General features: G+C 31.7%; 1 protein-coding gene across 1 annotated transcript in view; it reads right to left on the bottom strand.

The window, feature by feature from the left end:
* Nucleotides 1–16,663, bottom strand: part of LOC140046956 (hemicentin-1-like) — an 80,129-nt gene that overhangs the window by 45,115 nt on the left and 18,351 nt on the right. Inside the window, exons 2-7 of the mRNA XM_072091731.1 lie at nt 4,104–4,333; nt 3,374–3,496; nt 2,402–2,573; nt 1,519–1,731; nt 736–993; nt 183–327 (exon numbers count right to left, since the gene is read on the bottom strand). Coding sequence (XP_071947832.1) covers nt 183–327; nt 736–993; nt 1,519–1,731; nt 2,402–2,573; nt 3,374–3,496; nt 4,104–4,333 — 1,141 coding nt within the window. The remainder of the gene's footprint in view (nt 1–182; nt 328–735; nt 994–1,518; nt 1,732–2,401; nt 2,574–3,373; nt 3,497–4,103; nt 4,334–16,663) is intronic.

Raw genomic sequence — 16,663 nt, 5'->3', positions numbered from 1 at the left:
AACAAATGCCATCTTAATAGAGGTGTCTTCTGAAAAGGGGTATGGTCATATAGTGTTAAAAACATATCGCTCCTAGTAAATCAAAAAGTGTGCCTTTAATAAGTGCCCCCTGAATAAGGATGTCCCAAAGGAAGGGTTATACATTATATACATCAGGGAATCTAATGAGAAATATGCCTTACCTGAAGAACAATACTTCTCCGATGGAGGCACCATTCCTCTTGAACTGGACTTCTATTGGAACCATACTTTCAACATAACATGTCAGGAAAGAGTTTGTATCATAGTAACCAGGTGAGTGGGCTGGCATTGACACTTTAGGTGGATCTGTTAATATGTAATATCACAATAAATTATCTGAAATGTTATTACTGTTTTATAGTATCAAATAGTTTATGACAAATGTAATTCTTTAAATGAAATTAAATTACAAATAAACACACAAATTTAAAAGTAGCCTACTGAAAAATAAAAATGTAACAGGTAAATTGTATATGGTATTTATGATGTATTGTATTTACGGTGTATATTGTATTTAGATGGCACTAGTGGAAAGCAGTGCTATGACTGATATCAGCATCACTCTTTAAAGAAGACTAATAAAAAAGAAAGAGTTGGCCCTTCACCACACTAGCTTGTTATAACTGTGTACCTTTACCACCAATGAGCATGTTAACTATAAAATATATCTGATGTTGAACTTAGACCTAAAGGGGTGATATCAATTATGTTTACCTGGTATTAACAGGCTGATAGCTGTTTTCGTGGTACGTTGAAAATCAAAGTTCTGTCTGTCAACACCGGACACTCTGATGTAAAAATACTCATCCGGTGTGGTCACCGATGACATATTGTAAAATAGAGGATTATCAGGATTGTATTGTAGAGGATACTCGGATATCACCTCTCCACTCAGAGTTAAGAATTCGGTCCTTGTGATTACGCCAGGGGGGAAAAGTTTCTTGGATTCGATAACAAGATAATTTTGAATTCCTGAGGGAAAATAAAACAAATAATACCATGATATTAATGTACAATGTAGACAAAAATAAGTATCATATTAAGGAATGGACACAATTTATAAATATTATTATTTTATACTATATAACTGAAATTGGTACTAATAAAACTGATTCAATTGAGAAATTTCATTATTTATTTAATTAAAGTTCTGAACAGGTAAATCCAGCCTGTTAATATATTTCATATGGACACAAAAAGCTACTAATGATATCAAATAATAAACAAATTTAAAATAAGGTTAAACAAAAGGGTTGATGTCCTTAAAACCCATGAGCTTACAGTGCTAGACCTGCCCCCTGGATTCCTCTATGGGCCATTTGGAAAGACTATGACCCCATTTACACTTACGTTTGGGTCCAGAAAGACTATGTTCTACCTGACTCGCAATAGTGTTTCTAAATTTCAAACAGGTCCATACTAGAAAACTGCTTTATAGGCTACATAATTTTATTACATTAAAAATTATCAATGTTTAAATAGATATACCCTGCCTACCTCTGATTGGTCTGCGCTCTGTACCTTCTATGTTGTATATTGGCTGCTTAGCAAACCCATAGGCAAAGTCTAAAGAACTAAGCCCTGTCACCCTAAGCTCATATTGAGAATCGGCTCCTATAATAAGCTGCCATATACCCTGCCGCGGATTTTCCAACGATACGACATAACCATTTTCTAATCGTAGCAGTTCTTTTCCTTCAATGAGTTTTCCTATTAAGAAAATTAAAATATATCTTTTTGGTAAATTTTCAAGAAGTGGCCAGATAAGCCATGAAATTGTTCAAAACAATAGTTTGGTTGGTTGGAGTCTTCTTGGATAATGTTTGTTGGATGAATTTTAAATAACCTTGCGCATCATATGAAATGAGTAGCGAGTCTTTGTCCACACATCTCCAAATTAGTTTATTAGTTTTATGTTTTATTTACAGTCAAGTCTGTAGCCAAAGGTTAAAAACAGATAGGCAAAGATGCTTTAAATATATTTATTGATATATAAAATATGACAACCTTTGCTGGAAATTAGGTTGAAAATTTTAAATTTCAAAGTAGTAATTTTTATCAGCAAAAGTCTTTAAGAAGCGGTAAATGTGTTTGAATAAAGAAGCTGTATTATGTTTTTTTTTTTTTCAATTATATCAATAACAGAACACATTATAAAAATATTTTGATGACAGAGCTGGCGTAATTATTCCAAATTGTGTATGTTTAACATTTGCCTTTTTCAGACCTACTGTATACACCAAGACATTTCCTTTATTGGCCTAAAATAATTTAATTTGCAAAACATGTGGGCTCAGTGGGAACATAAGAGTTATATTTCAGATACGCAATACAAAGTAAACTACAAGTGATTTTGAAATAACATGAATGATACGATTACCTGATGGATCCCTGATCGTGATTCTTGGGTTGACACCGCTGACTGACACGGTGATCTGTTGTAGCTCCGTGTCAATTGGAATTCGCAGAACTTTGAAACCTTCAGTTGCGTAATCCGCTGATAGCAGGTTGACCTTGCGAGCTTGTAACGTCACTTTAACAAATGTTAACACCTGGAAAAAAGGGAAGCAGATAAACTTTAATGACAACTTTGAATTTGACCCGGGGATGCACCAACAAAAAGCTTAGTGGAAATTTTAATGAGTTGATTTATAAAGAGTCTTAGGAGAAATTTAAAAAATATCAATACCTTCCGCTATAAAATGTTGTCTTTTATTACACTAGCATTTCAAAACTACAATACTGCATACATTTTATCAAATCACAATATGTGATAACATTTTTTTTACTTATGTATTATACTTCCATGAATTGTAAAAAAAATTGGAATCGCACATGAATGGCATTTGAAATTCAAAATATTAATGACCCTAAAACGTGTATTTATATCACAAGAAATAATGGGGGGGGGGGGGGAAATTCGGGCCAATTAATGTTTACAGATACAGGTAGCATTTTAAATTTAAATAAAATATGAGTCAAAACAATTTTAAACTTCACTAAAAGCAATTACTGTAAAAGTAAAACTTATTTCAGTGATCGGACGTGAAATAGGATCACAACCTATTAATAGCGGAAACATTATTACTATATATCCCTAAAGCATCTAAGCTATCTTACTGTAGGTTCCTGGACGCTATTGACTTTATGAGTATCAGGTTATTTATAATTTACATACAGGATGGGAAACCCATGCTTTCTAAAAATGTCTCGCATTAGGCGGCGTATTGTCATCTAAAAATTGTGGAGTAGGATTCAAACCGGCCTGAAATTGGTAATGACATGTGAATGACCAAGAGTGAAAATAAATTCTTAGTCCTGTAAATAGCAAGTAAAATGTAAACATACTGACCTCATCTACATCTGATTTGTTTAATTTAAACAGCTGACCTGAGCTAGTTGCAGCAATCTTTTCATATGATTTAAATCCTTCATGAGTTGTGTTTCCACAGTCACCGGTCAACACAAATACAACCTGTGCACAACATCGAAATTATTATTTACATTTAATTTCACTTTAATCTTCTGTTTTCATTTTTCTTTGGTAAGTTAAGTGCCGTTTTCAAAATATATTAATGCCTTATTTCTCCTCCGGGTCCTGCTCAGGGGCTCCTATAAGCTCCGGGACCCTGGGTTTGGCCAGTGAGATCACATAATTATAACAGTAAATATATGTATTGTTTAAAGGTTTGCATGGCGAAATCAAACGTTGATATAAAGTTTGAGCTGACTTCAGGGTCATACCAAGTTTAGTCAATGTACTCTTATACGTAAAAGAGCTCTAATATGCACACTTCCTTTATGGAAGTATGATGATCTAATGTAAAAAAAAACTTGTTAAAATGATATTTTACATATTGGAATGAATGTAAGTATGCCCGGCAGCAAAGCTCTGAATCAATCAAACAGCAATGTTTTAGCAAGCATTTGATTTGAGACGGTAGACGAAAAAGACGGTAATTGAACAGACCACAACGGTTGTGAAATGAGAAAGGAATCACAGTCTGTTTAATTACCATATTCTCTGTCTACAGTGATAATTACAGAAAAACTCATCATTAAATGAATTCATAGGGTCATACCTGGCTTTCTTTTTCTTGAATCAACCTTAAAACTTGATCCGTGAGGTAGTAGTCCTTTGATCTAGCGTCTGTAAACACGTAAATAAAAGATCCTGGTAAACTGATGTTGAGGGCAGTAAGTATAGCGCCAACACTCATCTCAGGACAATCACCACCTCCCTGTACGTACAGGTTGCGCAAGCTCTGTTGGAACTGCTCTGGGTCATCGGTGATTGACACTGGCCCAATTTCTGGGAGAAAAAAAATGTAATAATTTTAAAAACAAATTGTTATATCTCCTTCCATTTTTTACATTAAAAAATAAATATTTGTAGGTCAACAAACCTATATTTTTTTTTTCTTTTTTGTGAATAGGTTACTTTAAGTAGCATCCTAAAATATTTTTATGAAAAGTTATAATACACAATTTGTGAAAGTTTGATAACCTGTGGCCTTCAACATCAAGCCAAGACATTAATAAAAAATATGGAATAAGATTACATAAATTGCTTTTAGAGTATGAAATCAGATAGAGAAGTTTTTCTAATAGTTGAGTATTATTTTCTAGATTAAACCCTTAGTGAGAAACTGATGACATTAGAAACATCTGCAAGTTATTGTTAACAGGTCGTCGGCACAAAAATATCTACCACCGCATTTATATCTCTATAATTGAATGATTCAATAATTGTGATTGTATCGGTAAACTACAATTTAAAACAAGAAATATTTCTTACAAAAAATGCTGCTCGCTTATTGACGTAACAGTTTTAAAGATATATTGTCCCTCAGAAAAATATTTTTTATTTCAAATTTGTTTTTTAATGTGTCATTTTATTGTCACATAATAGTTATTTTACCTGAAAAAAATGTAATTAAAAGCAAAAAATATTTCAATTGTCTGTCAGACAATGGTTTTAGAGTTATAATTAAACGTTTCTTTTCTCTTTTTATAATGTGAATTTTGTTACATAAGTGAATAACTTTGATATGAAACAGACTCAATTTAGTTTATTTTATTGCTAAGGTCAAGTCTGTGGGTCACTTCATCACACCTTAGATACTTCAAGTGTGAAGTATCATATTACAAACAAAAACTTTCATGGACTGTTTTGATAATAATTCAATGATTATCTGACAGTGAAATACAGTATTGTCATGGGACTCATAAATACCAGAAATGCAGCTGGTACCTATAAATTATAGTCGAGTTTCCATTTTAGCAAAAATGTCAAAGTGTAGTACTACAGTATAACTGCTGCTTGATTTCATCTAATAAATGAGTCATCTCGTGTGACGTAGCGGGCTAGAGCAGCAGCATGAAAATACACTATTTAATTGTGCCATATCTGAGTAAATTCTTGTTATTTGATTGAGGATTGTAGGTCACATGATATTCAATAATTTCTGTACTCCATTGGTACGTCATGAAGAGTACAATTTCGTTATGCCCATTGAATTTCGTTGATTCTTCTCACACAGTGAGCAACCATTCACAACATGAGTCTAAGCTGTTGACTGATCAGGTTTAACACAATTTGGTTTATTGACATTTTACCTATTTGATTGTATATTTTTTTTTTATATGTTTTTCAACAAATATATAATACTCCCAATAATGAATTTACATAGCATCACTTTAATATTGTGCAATAAATTAAATTTCTCATTAGATTATACTAAAACTAGAGAAATTTAAGTTTAGTTTGATTCTGTTCGGAAGACTTTGATGCAATGCAAGGATGCACAACACAAAAGCAAAAGTTTGGATGATTTTACGACTGGTAAAATTATTGTGTTTCGTGTCTAAAGCTCTGTCTACACTATCAAACTAGTTTGACAAAAAGTACGATGAGATAGTTCTTAAAAAGCATCCATTGTTAATGTTTTCTATCTTGAATGATTTTCTTATTTTTCTTTTTTTTTATTAGAAATATCGCTAACTTATTAATGGTATTTTTAGATCTACAAAGATAATGTGTTTTTTTATATTGTGTGGTCTAATATAATAATTAGCTTCAGGGTCTAAACGAAAGGTTGGTGCAGCCAGAAGTGCTGCTTGGTTCATGATCTCCTCGCAGCTCATAAAAAAAGCTATACTGGGATTCTAATATTTTTGAAATTCAGAAAATGTTTTATCTCCCTTAAAATGGGTAAATAAGGGTTGTAAAATTTAGCATTACAGTATGTATTGTTTACGCATTATCAAATGCTTCCATTTTGATTCAATTTCTACGTCTCCGTATGCCCCAGATGTTTTCCAATGGCCAGAATTCTCTTATGAATGTCATCATGATTCTATGGCGATGTAATAAACAGAAAATGACTGTACTAAAGCATTACTCCCTTCCCTGCTGCGTTTACATTAAGCATACACGCTAACTGTATATTTTATCCTGCTTCTAAAATGGTAGGGATGACTCGAAACACTCTCAAGAGACATCTGCACTTTCCAGATGGGACGACTGATAACTTTAGTATGTGGATATCTTGCGCGACCCTAACGATGATTAATACTAACGTAGGGGAAATGACACATGTGTGAATTACTCCTTGCCCCCTTATAAATAATATAATACAAGTGTTACAATTAATTATTGCATAAATACTAAATTAACAACTTCTAAGTGCCGAAATAGTATGATCTTGAGTTTTGATCTCGTAAGGTCTGCCTTTCTACCAATAATGTCTACAGTACATGTTTTTAAGCATGTAACTTTAAATTTGTGATTATTGGAATACACCCGAATTAATTTTCTTCAGACCTTATCAGTAAAATCTTTGCACCATTAGTTTCACTTCTGTTAATCTCAGCTATGATGACAGACATTGCCTATAAAACTGTTAACAGTTAATATTTTTGCTGATAAAAATAGTTGATCTATTCCTGTTTGAATCATCCATCCGTATTCTTAATGTGTACATTTTCTTTTAATTATTACAAGCACAAACATTCTGAGTCTTCCGACAATGTTTTGGTTAATCAAATGCGAAAAATGTTCATTTTGTTTAGTGTGTCTACATGCGTTGTTAGCTTGAAAATGGACCTGTTGTTTTCTAAAATAAAAGGGGGGAGGGTTTGTTTGCTGGAAAATGGGGATTGTTCGCTGGCAAAAAATAGGAGGGGTTTGTTTGCCGGAAAATGTGGGTTGTTCGCTGGAAAAAAAGAGGGGAGGGTTGTTTTCTGGAACTTTGAAACTGCTGTTTGGAGGCAAATTCGTTTTAATACTACTTCTATAAATAAATAAAGATATTATATTAATAATGCTTTGTTTTAGTATCATCCTTCCTTTTATGTCTACGTCTGTATACAATGACAACATGAAGATATCCAGAAATGACAATAAGATCTGAATATAACTCTTCAGGGATTCAGGAAACCACAAGTATTAGGTAAAAAAAAGGAGTCAGACATAATGATTGAGTCAAGACACACAATAAAGCAATTATAAATTGCGCTTAAGTAGTTTTTTTTTTTTTTTTTTTTTACTTATTAAAATTTTGATTCTATTCAAAAATTAAACAGATTTGTAGCAGTTTCTTAAAGAATTGTTTTTGTCATTTATAATCTTTGAACTGGCTTTGAACTAACTAAAAAAATAAAAATGTGATAATAACAGAATAATTTTAAGTATTCTTACATCAATACTTTATAGAGACTGAATAAGATTTGTGCACACATCTGGTTTGAAAGTGTAGGGGTTACCCCTGGTTCCGTAGAGGCCTAATCTGAAATTCGTCAATACTATTTATGCTAGTATTGTCTATAGAAAAATATATCAATGGGAAATGAACTGTTGAGGAACAAAGTATCCTTGCTTATGTAATATCAATATCATTTTCATATGAACATCATTATTGGAAGGAATGTGTTCCAGGAATCTATTTAACACTACACTAACTACATTCTTTATCAGATAGATGAAAGCTGTCAATGAAGATGACTTTATCATTAGCCAGGCGTCAAATTGTTGTTATAAATTCAAACAAATATGTCAATTACCTATTAAGTGGAATGAAAAGAAACTTAAAACATCATAAGACACGTAATTTGTCATATCCAATCACAACACTACATCTTTAAATGTCCACAGCAACAGGTCTCCGCACTATCAGATACTGATACCAAATACATATTGAACAAATCTATTTTCAATTGGTTTGAAACGCAAGTATGAAGTTACAAATTACGTCTAACAATAGGGATATTATTATTAAACACTTGATTTCACAATATTTAGAATTTGGATCTTCTCCCCCTATTTTGAAATCCTAGATCTGCCTAACTAAATATGGCTTCTTTATTTTCAATTAAAAGTTTTAATTAGCAAAGGTCTTGCCGAAAATCTTTATTCATAAGTGACTTTTTAATTTACTACTTCAGAATAGTAGAATAGCCCCACTTTTTTCCTCCCACACACCCTATTGAATCAATCCCCTAGGAGAAATTCTCATTTTTAACATGAGTTGTCATTATTCATATCAAACAACGATATACAATAATAATCTAGATACTGTATACACCGATTTGGTAATCATTCTGAAAGTTTATTACCTATCCTACAGTAGCAGACTGATTATCAACTTGAGATAGCCACGGACAGGAACGAGACTAAACTTGAAATGAGTAATCTGCTATACTTCAAAGAATCTTTGGGGATTAAAGAAAGAAGTCATACACAAGGCATGTAATTCCTCACAATTAATTATCTTTTGCCCAACAAATTTAATAATTATTATTAATTTAGTAATTATGTATTTTTTTTTTTATATATGTTTTTCAACAAAAATATAATACTCCCAATAATGAATTTACATAGCATCACTTTGATATTGTGCAATATATTAAATTTCTTATTAGATTATCCTACAACTAGAGAAATTTAAGTTTAGTTTGATTCTGTTCGGAAGACTTTGATGCAATGCAAGGATGCACAACACAAAAGCAAAAGTTTGGATGATTTTACGACTGGTAAAATTATTGTGTTTCGTGTCTAAATCTCTGTCTACACTATCAAACTAGTTTGACAAAAAGTGCGATGTGCCCAAATATGGTAGTGATGCTTAAATATGGTAGTGATCATGTCCATATATGGGCTTATCACATTTTTTTGTCACATAAAGTTTGATAGTGTAGACAGAGCTTTAGTTGTGGGAAGCATGGATTACTGACTCGTATTGGTAGCCATGACTATTTATCCAATTTTTTGTGCCTACAATATCAGAATAAGGCAATTTCAGTAAAAGAACAATCCTACTCAATTGAATACAACTCTTTTTGCAATTCCTTTCAAACTTGGATATGTTTGAACATATGATAAATATATATATAGATACTTAACACGTTATCAATATTTCGTTACACTACTTATATACTTTTCCTTTCAAGTTGTTAGTATTGAAAGGTATAACACACATGATCTGTTTCCAACTATACATGTCTGTTTCATTCTTCATCAATCAATCCTTATAGATATATTACTGTCTTACTATCTATCAAATTGTAGATTTTTGTAGTAAAAGTAAATGGCCAGAAATGTCATGATTTGCTAATTCATTGATTTTATTTAAAGCATATTTATACCAAATAAACATACCGTGTAATGATACTTGTTTTACTTTTATGGTCCTGCAAGTTGAAAATACTACACATGCTAAAACTACTACTCTATTCTCTAAGTTAATAATAAGTATACTAATTTTAATAATTTGTCTTGGATATTAATATTTTGTTTTATCTTAAAATGCAAACACTAAGTTGTTGCAACAGGTCAATTGGTATACCAGCAGAAGAAATGCTTTTGTAGATTTTCCTATATAAAAATGCAATTTGTAAGCCACAAGCTGTGGAGTAAAGTAAAATCGTGCTTGTATCTGTCAAATATGATATTGGTATGTAAATATCCCATTGAGAATGAAGAATTCCTGCCATGAACAGGGTTCTCACTTGCCTGGCGCACTGCCAGGCTTCGATATAAGTACTTCCACGTTATCTCAATAGGCTGGCACCTGGGGACTAGGCCTGCTCCAAGACAACTGGCCAGCCACTTGAACTTAATGAGATTAATCTATAAGGACTAACATTCCCAATGGAAATTTAACAGAGAGATTATCTAAAGAGGTTTGGTGAAAATTGAGGAAAACAAAATTAACATGTTTAATCAAATATATTTCGAATTAGTTTATGATAGAATTATAGATTTAAACTAAAATTTAGAATTTATAATGTTAAAGTTTACTGCTAATTTAATGTCAATTATGTATAGTAATTCTTGCACTTTTGATCCTTCAATTTAGGATATAAATAATTAAAGTTCAAAGAGTTTTTGCTAAAGTGAAAGCTAAAGCATACTTTGGTTTAAATGATTTACAGTATTTCTCTTTAAAATGTCAGATTTTCAATTTAGTGCTACCAAAAAAAAAATGCTTAATCAGTGGGTGGTCATCAACAAAAAATGTTTTCTTTTACATTTAATATTCATGTAAAATTGAGGAACTTACACGGTTAATGACACCACTAGCTACAGTGCTGGGCTTACTACTGCCTTTACGACAAACAAGATAGATAGCTAGTACACCGAGGTAACTTCAAAAATTATCCAAATACTACTGCTGATGATCAAAAGATGCTATAGTAGTTAGGTCAAGAATAAACCTTTATTTTGCGAAGCAGCCAACATTTGCACAGCGAAAACTTAATCAATTCCCATGTTTTTAATCGTTATTTTAAAAATCCCATTTAAAAAAAATTGGGATAATTTATCAACATATTGTAGTCAGTTTTTAATGAACATATTTTCTATCTTGAAAAAGTACACAAATTCAAATCATTTTGAGTAACTGTCATAATTTGGATTTCGATACATACTTTTAATAATAATACTTTTAAAAACTGTCAAACTAAATACTAAATTAATTAATTTTTTCCTCCATATCACAAAGTATATATTTCCTTATTCACCAAATGATCATCCTGGACTTGAAGGCCTTGAGCTTGAATATATACCCACTTATTAAACAGTCAATGTTTTATACAACTTTGTTTATAATTTCAATGTTTTGGAATTTAAAAAAAGATAACCTTAAAAACCTTCCCATAAGTCAATAGGCATGAACAAAATATTTAACATTGACACTGGTACATAATTGGACAAACTTTATTTATACTTATTTCTACTTTTACATCTCTTATCACATTTCCTTTCAATAAATTTAAGCTAGGATAAATAAAGCTGAAGTGGTAGTAGAAATGATAATTTATTGTCTGTTTATTTGAATAAGATTATAATAAATATACTATTCTTTATATAAACTACCACTAATTGATAGTTCTTTGAATAACTCTAAAGCTATAAATTGCGCTTGGTTTAAACATTCATTAAAAAGGTTCTAGAGAAATTGCAGAATGGAATAGCATTTCTGTAAAACATTCACTTCATTCATATTGCAGTTATAACTTATATATAATTTTATACGTTCTGATTATATTTTAACATAAAACTTACTGACTCCAAGAGGGAAGCCATCATTAGAAGTTTTAATTGTTTCTGCCATCTTTTGTTTCGATTTTCTTTGTAACAGTACCCTGTATGGCTAATTGTTTATATCTCATTTACATATTTATGCATAGTAGTTATAATTGTCCATTGTCATTGTTCATTCCTGATGATAATGAAATTCTCTCTCATTCTTTTGAGTCAGTTTTATACCAAGTATATATTTATTATATAAAATGTTTAAAAGCTGGAAGCACTGAAGTAACTTTAACCATGGAGAAATTATAATACGCTTTAACAGAGCCAAAACTAACACCTGTTGGTAGTTTAATGATCCATTTCCTTTCTACTATCTAAGCTGCTATAAATTAATTTAAAACATTTAAAATAAACCTTTGTTACTTCTGAGATCAGTGTGAGTTGACCAAAAGGTGAATGCCCAATCTTTATACATTTTTGGTAAATTCAATTCTCCTTTCTGCTGCATATCCTCAAAATAATGTAAAAGCCCAGTCCAATTAATTTGTTTACAACATTGTTTATTTCATTTCCTGTTACTTGGTCAAGCCTACTGTGATTTAATCAGGGAGTTGTTCTAATAACAACTCCCTGATTTAATGTAGGCCTTATTATAACAATCGAATTTGAACAATACCATGAAAGCCTCAGTGGTCTATGGTTAATACATGATCTGCATCTCAAGCAGAAGGTTCCAAGTTCGAATCTCGGTTGGGGCGGTTTTTTTCTTATTCTCACAGATTTCATCATCAGTATCGTTCCAAAATGAATTCATTAAAATTCAGAATATTAAGTGGTTTAGAATTTCTGCTATAAATTATGTAAATGTATATTTATATTGGTGATTTAAAAGATTTGTTCCATGGTCTAATAAAGGAACATCAATAAATGTGTATTTCCTTAGAAAATTAGTTTTATAAGGGACCTAGTTTTAATTCTACAGTATAAAGATAAAATAAATTATAGAGATATTTAAATGAATTTGTTACTATAAAAACAACAATTTATTGGATGACTAAAAGAAGGAATTAACAACAAAAAAGTTTAACAATGAATATTGAATTTCACCTTCAATTTTATCGGATGTTTCAAATTAATATTCTACTAAAAATAAATATTAATCACCAGATGATATTAACTATACAATTCGTATCATTTTTTAATTTTAAGCTGTATTTATATAAATTTGTATACAAATCGAAATGCAAATTACTGAAAAAAAAATCAGAATGATGTGTGTATCAGTGGCTGGATCTCAATTGAGATAATAAAATAAGCAAAAAGCTAAATCCAAAAAAAAAGCCAGAAAAATTTCTGGCACCACTAGCCCTTCATCAGTGAAAGTATATATTATATATATATTTATATTATATTAATCCAAAGGCAAATTACTGAAAAAATGACAATGCTGTGGGTATCAGTGGCTGGATCTCAATGGAGATACAAAATAAAAGCGAAAAGCTAAATCAAAACGAGAAGTAAAATAGCCAGAAAAGTTAGCAGAGCTTTCGGCCAACACTAGCCCTTCATCAGTGCAAGTGAAGGAATTTGGATAACGTCATAGTATAAAGCTGGCAAGTGCTGCCTGGGTGGACATAATAATTTATATTATATTAAAACTTAAAGTATGGTAAATATATCATCAAATATTTGGGTAACATAAAGCCTCCAATGGTAGTAAAGAAAATAAGTACAGTGTATGCCAATATGCTAAAAGTTATTGTATATAATAATAATAATAATAATAATAATAATAATAATAACCAGGTACGCAATAGTAACCCCATTTTTGTATGGTAAACAACATGTTATTGCAATTATAATTTTCTTAGAAGAATCTATATTGGGGTATATAGTTCAAAGAAATACCATACCAGTAGTGTAAAACCTAGTAAGCCATCCTAAAAGTTAATCTATAATAATAATTCCAACTACAGCACTCAAGTAGTGCCAATATTATGCAAGCATTTTATTATCTAGAAAGAATGTGAAAAGTTTTTTTATAGTCAACTTTAAGCTTGGTTCCCACTAGAACGTAACGCAAGGACGTAAACGCAACACAAGCGTTTTAACCAATGACAAGCGAAGTTAGCAATCAAAAGCGAATAAGCCATCGCTTGTGCTTGGTCAATTCACTTGCGTGGCGTTACGTCCTTGTGATGCGTCGCTAGTGGGAACCACGCTTTACTGTGTATTTCTATGAATTAGTGTCTAGCGGATGGGGTGGGTTAGTATTGCCTAGATTTAGGCATAATAATAACAATAATTTACTACTTTAATAGTACATAACCCTACTCAAGAATAGAACACAAGGTTACTATCAATAATTAATCATATCCTACATGTAATATTGCTATTGTGAGTATCAAAACATGATGCACATATTTAATTCTATGTTCCAAAATGTCATTGATAACATGTAAAAACTATTACTTCAATTTTTGTGAAAGTCATGTCATTTACCATGACCTGTAGGCCCAATTACTAGACGTCATACCACCAATTTCCTTAACTTCCTTACTATAATTTAGAACCAGGATGAAACGTCAGTTGCATCATTTTATGTTCTTTTTAATTTTTCGTACAAACACCACAAATTAAGGGTAAAAATTATAATCAGATGAATGAATTGATTGTATGTCACATTATGTCTACATGGTATAACATTCTTAAATTCACTCAAAAGATTTAGCTCTTATTTTATTTTAATCTACATTGAGATCCAGCCACCTTAAAATTATTAAAATCAATGATATTGAGAAAGGGATAGAGGGAAGGGGTATGGGGTTCCTTATTTTAGAAACTGTCCAAATTATAAGGATGAGGGTTTAACAACCTATTAAATTTTGAAATTAAAAAAAAAAATTGTTTAATGAAGCCGACCATTCAATTATCATAAAGGAAGGGTGGACTCTCACATTTGTTGCTCTGGGACACTTGATTTGGCAAACATATTATGACAAAATAAATAATTTCAGTTTTAAAATACTGAATATTAACTCAATTCTCTGTCCTTAATGTTAGGTAATAATGGTTTATGATACAAACATCAAATGCAATACGTATGAAACTGTATTACAGAATTAATTAGATACTGGACAAATTATATTAAAATATATACAGTTAGCAGTATCACCTATTATTATGGCATTTTAATGTAATGTAAAAATGTAAATTTTGGTGGAACAACATATTGTATTCATGTGATACACAGATCAACATTATAAAGGTCATTGCACTATCAATCATCCTTTTCCTTTTAAAATCAAAGTGTGTTTGTCATTACTAAAAGTGAAAATGAAAATATGAAGATATGTTGAAATTTGTAAATTCGGGGCTCACAAATTCATCATATAGCAAACTAGGAATTTGTTTAGTTGGAAAACTACCTATGTTTGTTGGTTTTAATTAGTTTTTTTAAAAATAATTTAGAACTTTTTTAGTCAAGAAAATGTGCTTGATTTGCACAAAGATAAATATAGCCATGGAATTTATATATTTTCGCATTCAAAAAGTAAATGAGAGGGTTTTTATTTTTAGAATATTTGCTCACTGGTGGTCTCAATTGTATGCCAAATTGAATGAAAAAATCTTATTAACTCGTTTGAAATCACTTTATCTTCTGGTATAAATCAGAATTGCTGTACTGTATTTCAACAGGTCACTCTAAATGACAGACTAAGGGCCTATTTCTATTGAAAAATAAAAAAAGAACGGTTTTTTTGGAAACCGGTTTCGGCTGTTGTTTATAAAAAAAACCCGGTTCCGTCCATGTGCGTTCGTTATGAATGACGTCATTATATACACCACAATGCAGTTCGTTAGGCGGAAGCGCGATTGGATCGAGGTTATGTTTACTTTTTTTCGCATAGCGCAATCCCCAAGAAATAGCATCCATTTCATCATAGAAGGGGAAATTATTACCTGAAACGTTATTGTGGTCCTTGGTTAAAGTATAGGTACGTCGCACCCTCTGATATTGTCAAGTTGAACTCGTCTAGCTTTCACACGCTTTACAATATTCTTAAAAACATGTAGGCCTAGGCCTAAGTGAGTCTTTCTTCCGACTCCCGTCTTTTCACATATTTTTTACGAACCTCGTAATGGCATCGGTCAACATTTTGTAGTTAAATAAAATACTCACTATCTACAGAAATAAAAATGACTTAGCCCTAGGTCCTATCGCGCGGGCTTGACTGCGAGTTGACCGCAATCGTCCCAGTGCAGCAGACTGCAGAGTTCAGTTTTTGGGGTCAAATTGAGACCGCGATTGTGTTGCTGCTAAAAATTGCTCCGCGGAAACCGGTTTCAGAACGGTTCTTTGCGATTGAGACCGCAATCAATTGGGGTTTCTTAAACCGGTTTTAAGATCGGTTCGTTTTTGTGGTTTTTTGTGGGGACCCATTTCTGCTAGCAAGAAAAAACGGTTCTTGAAAAGAACGGTATTCAAAACCGTATTCTCTGCTCTATAGAAACAGGCCCATATACCGTAAACTAAGTGTTAATAGACATGGTATCAAGGGAAATTCTAGAATTGTGAGTTATCATCATCAAATTTGCATCTTGCTGTGTCGATAGCATACGATTTTCTCACAAAGATACTAGGATGACTTATGAAAATTATAGACCTACAGCACATGAATCATTTAAACATAAAAAAAAAATTAGATTCAGATATATTTAAATGGAGACAGACTTGGCAACTGCTGCTGAGTGAACATCATTTTGAATTTTTTTATTCTTTTAAATCTATTTTGAGATATTAAAACTGTGCAACATTTGTAGCGAATTAGAATTAGATTTTATAGTCACATTTGCAGTTACTACAAAGATCCAGTAGGCTGTAAACTTTGCACCACATGCAGGCCAATTGGCTCAGCAGTTAATTAAAAAGGGCTATATACTTAAGTGGTGCAGTTGCGAGCGGGTAGTAAACAGCGCCTGGGGATTAAGGGGGAAGAAGATTTCAGGTGGCCATTAAGAGAGCTTGGTCAGAGAAACATTGTTCATTTATGTTGGGAGTGACATCCTGTAGGGAAACCTGGTATTTTCCCCATCAAAATGCTT

This window comes from Antedon mediterranea, chromosome 4 (genome assembly GCF_964355755.1).
Source record: "Antedon mediterranea chromosome 4, ecAntMedi1.1, whole genome shotgun sequence".
NCBI classification, from domain to species: domain Eukaryota; kingdom Metazoa; phylum Echinodermata; class Crinoidea; order Comatulida; family Antedonidae; genus Antedon; species Antedon mediterranea.
The sequence above is the reverse complement of the archived record's forward strand: the minus strand, read 5'-3'. Positions and strand labels throughout refer to the sequence as shown.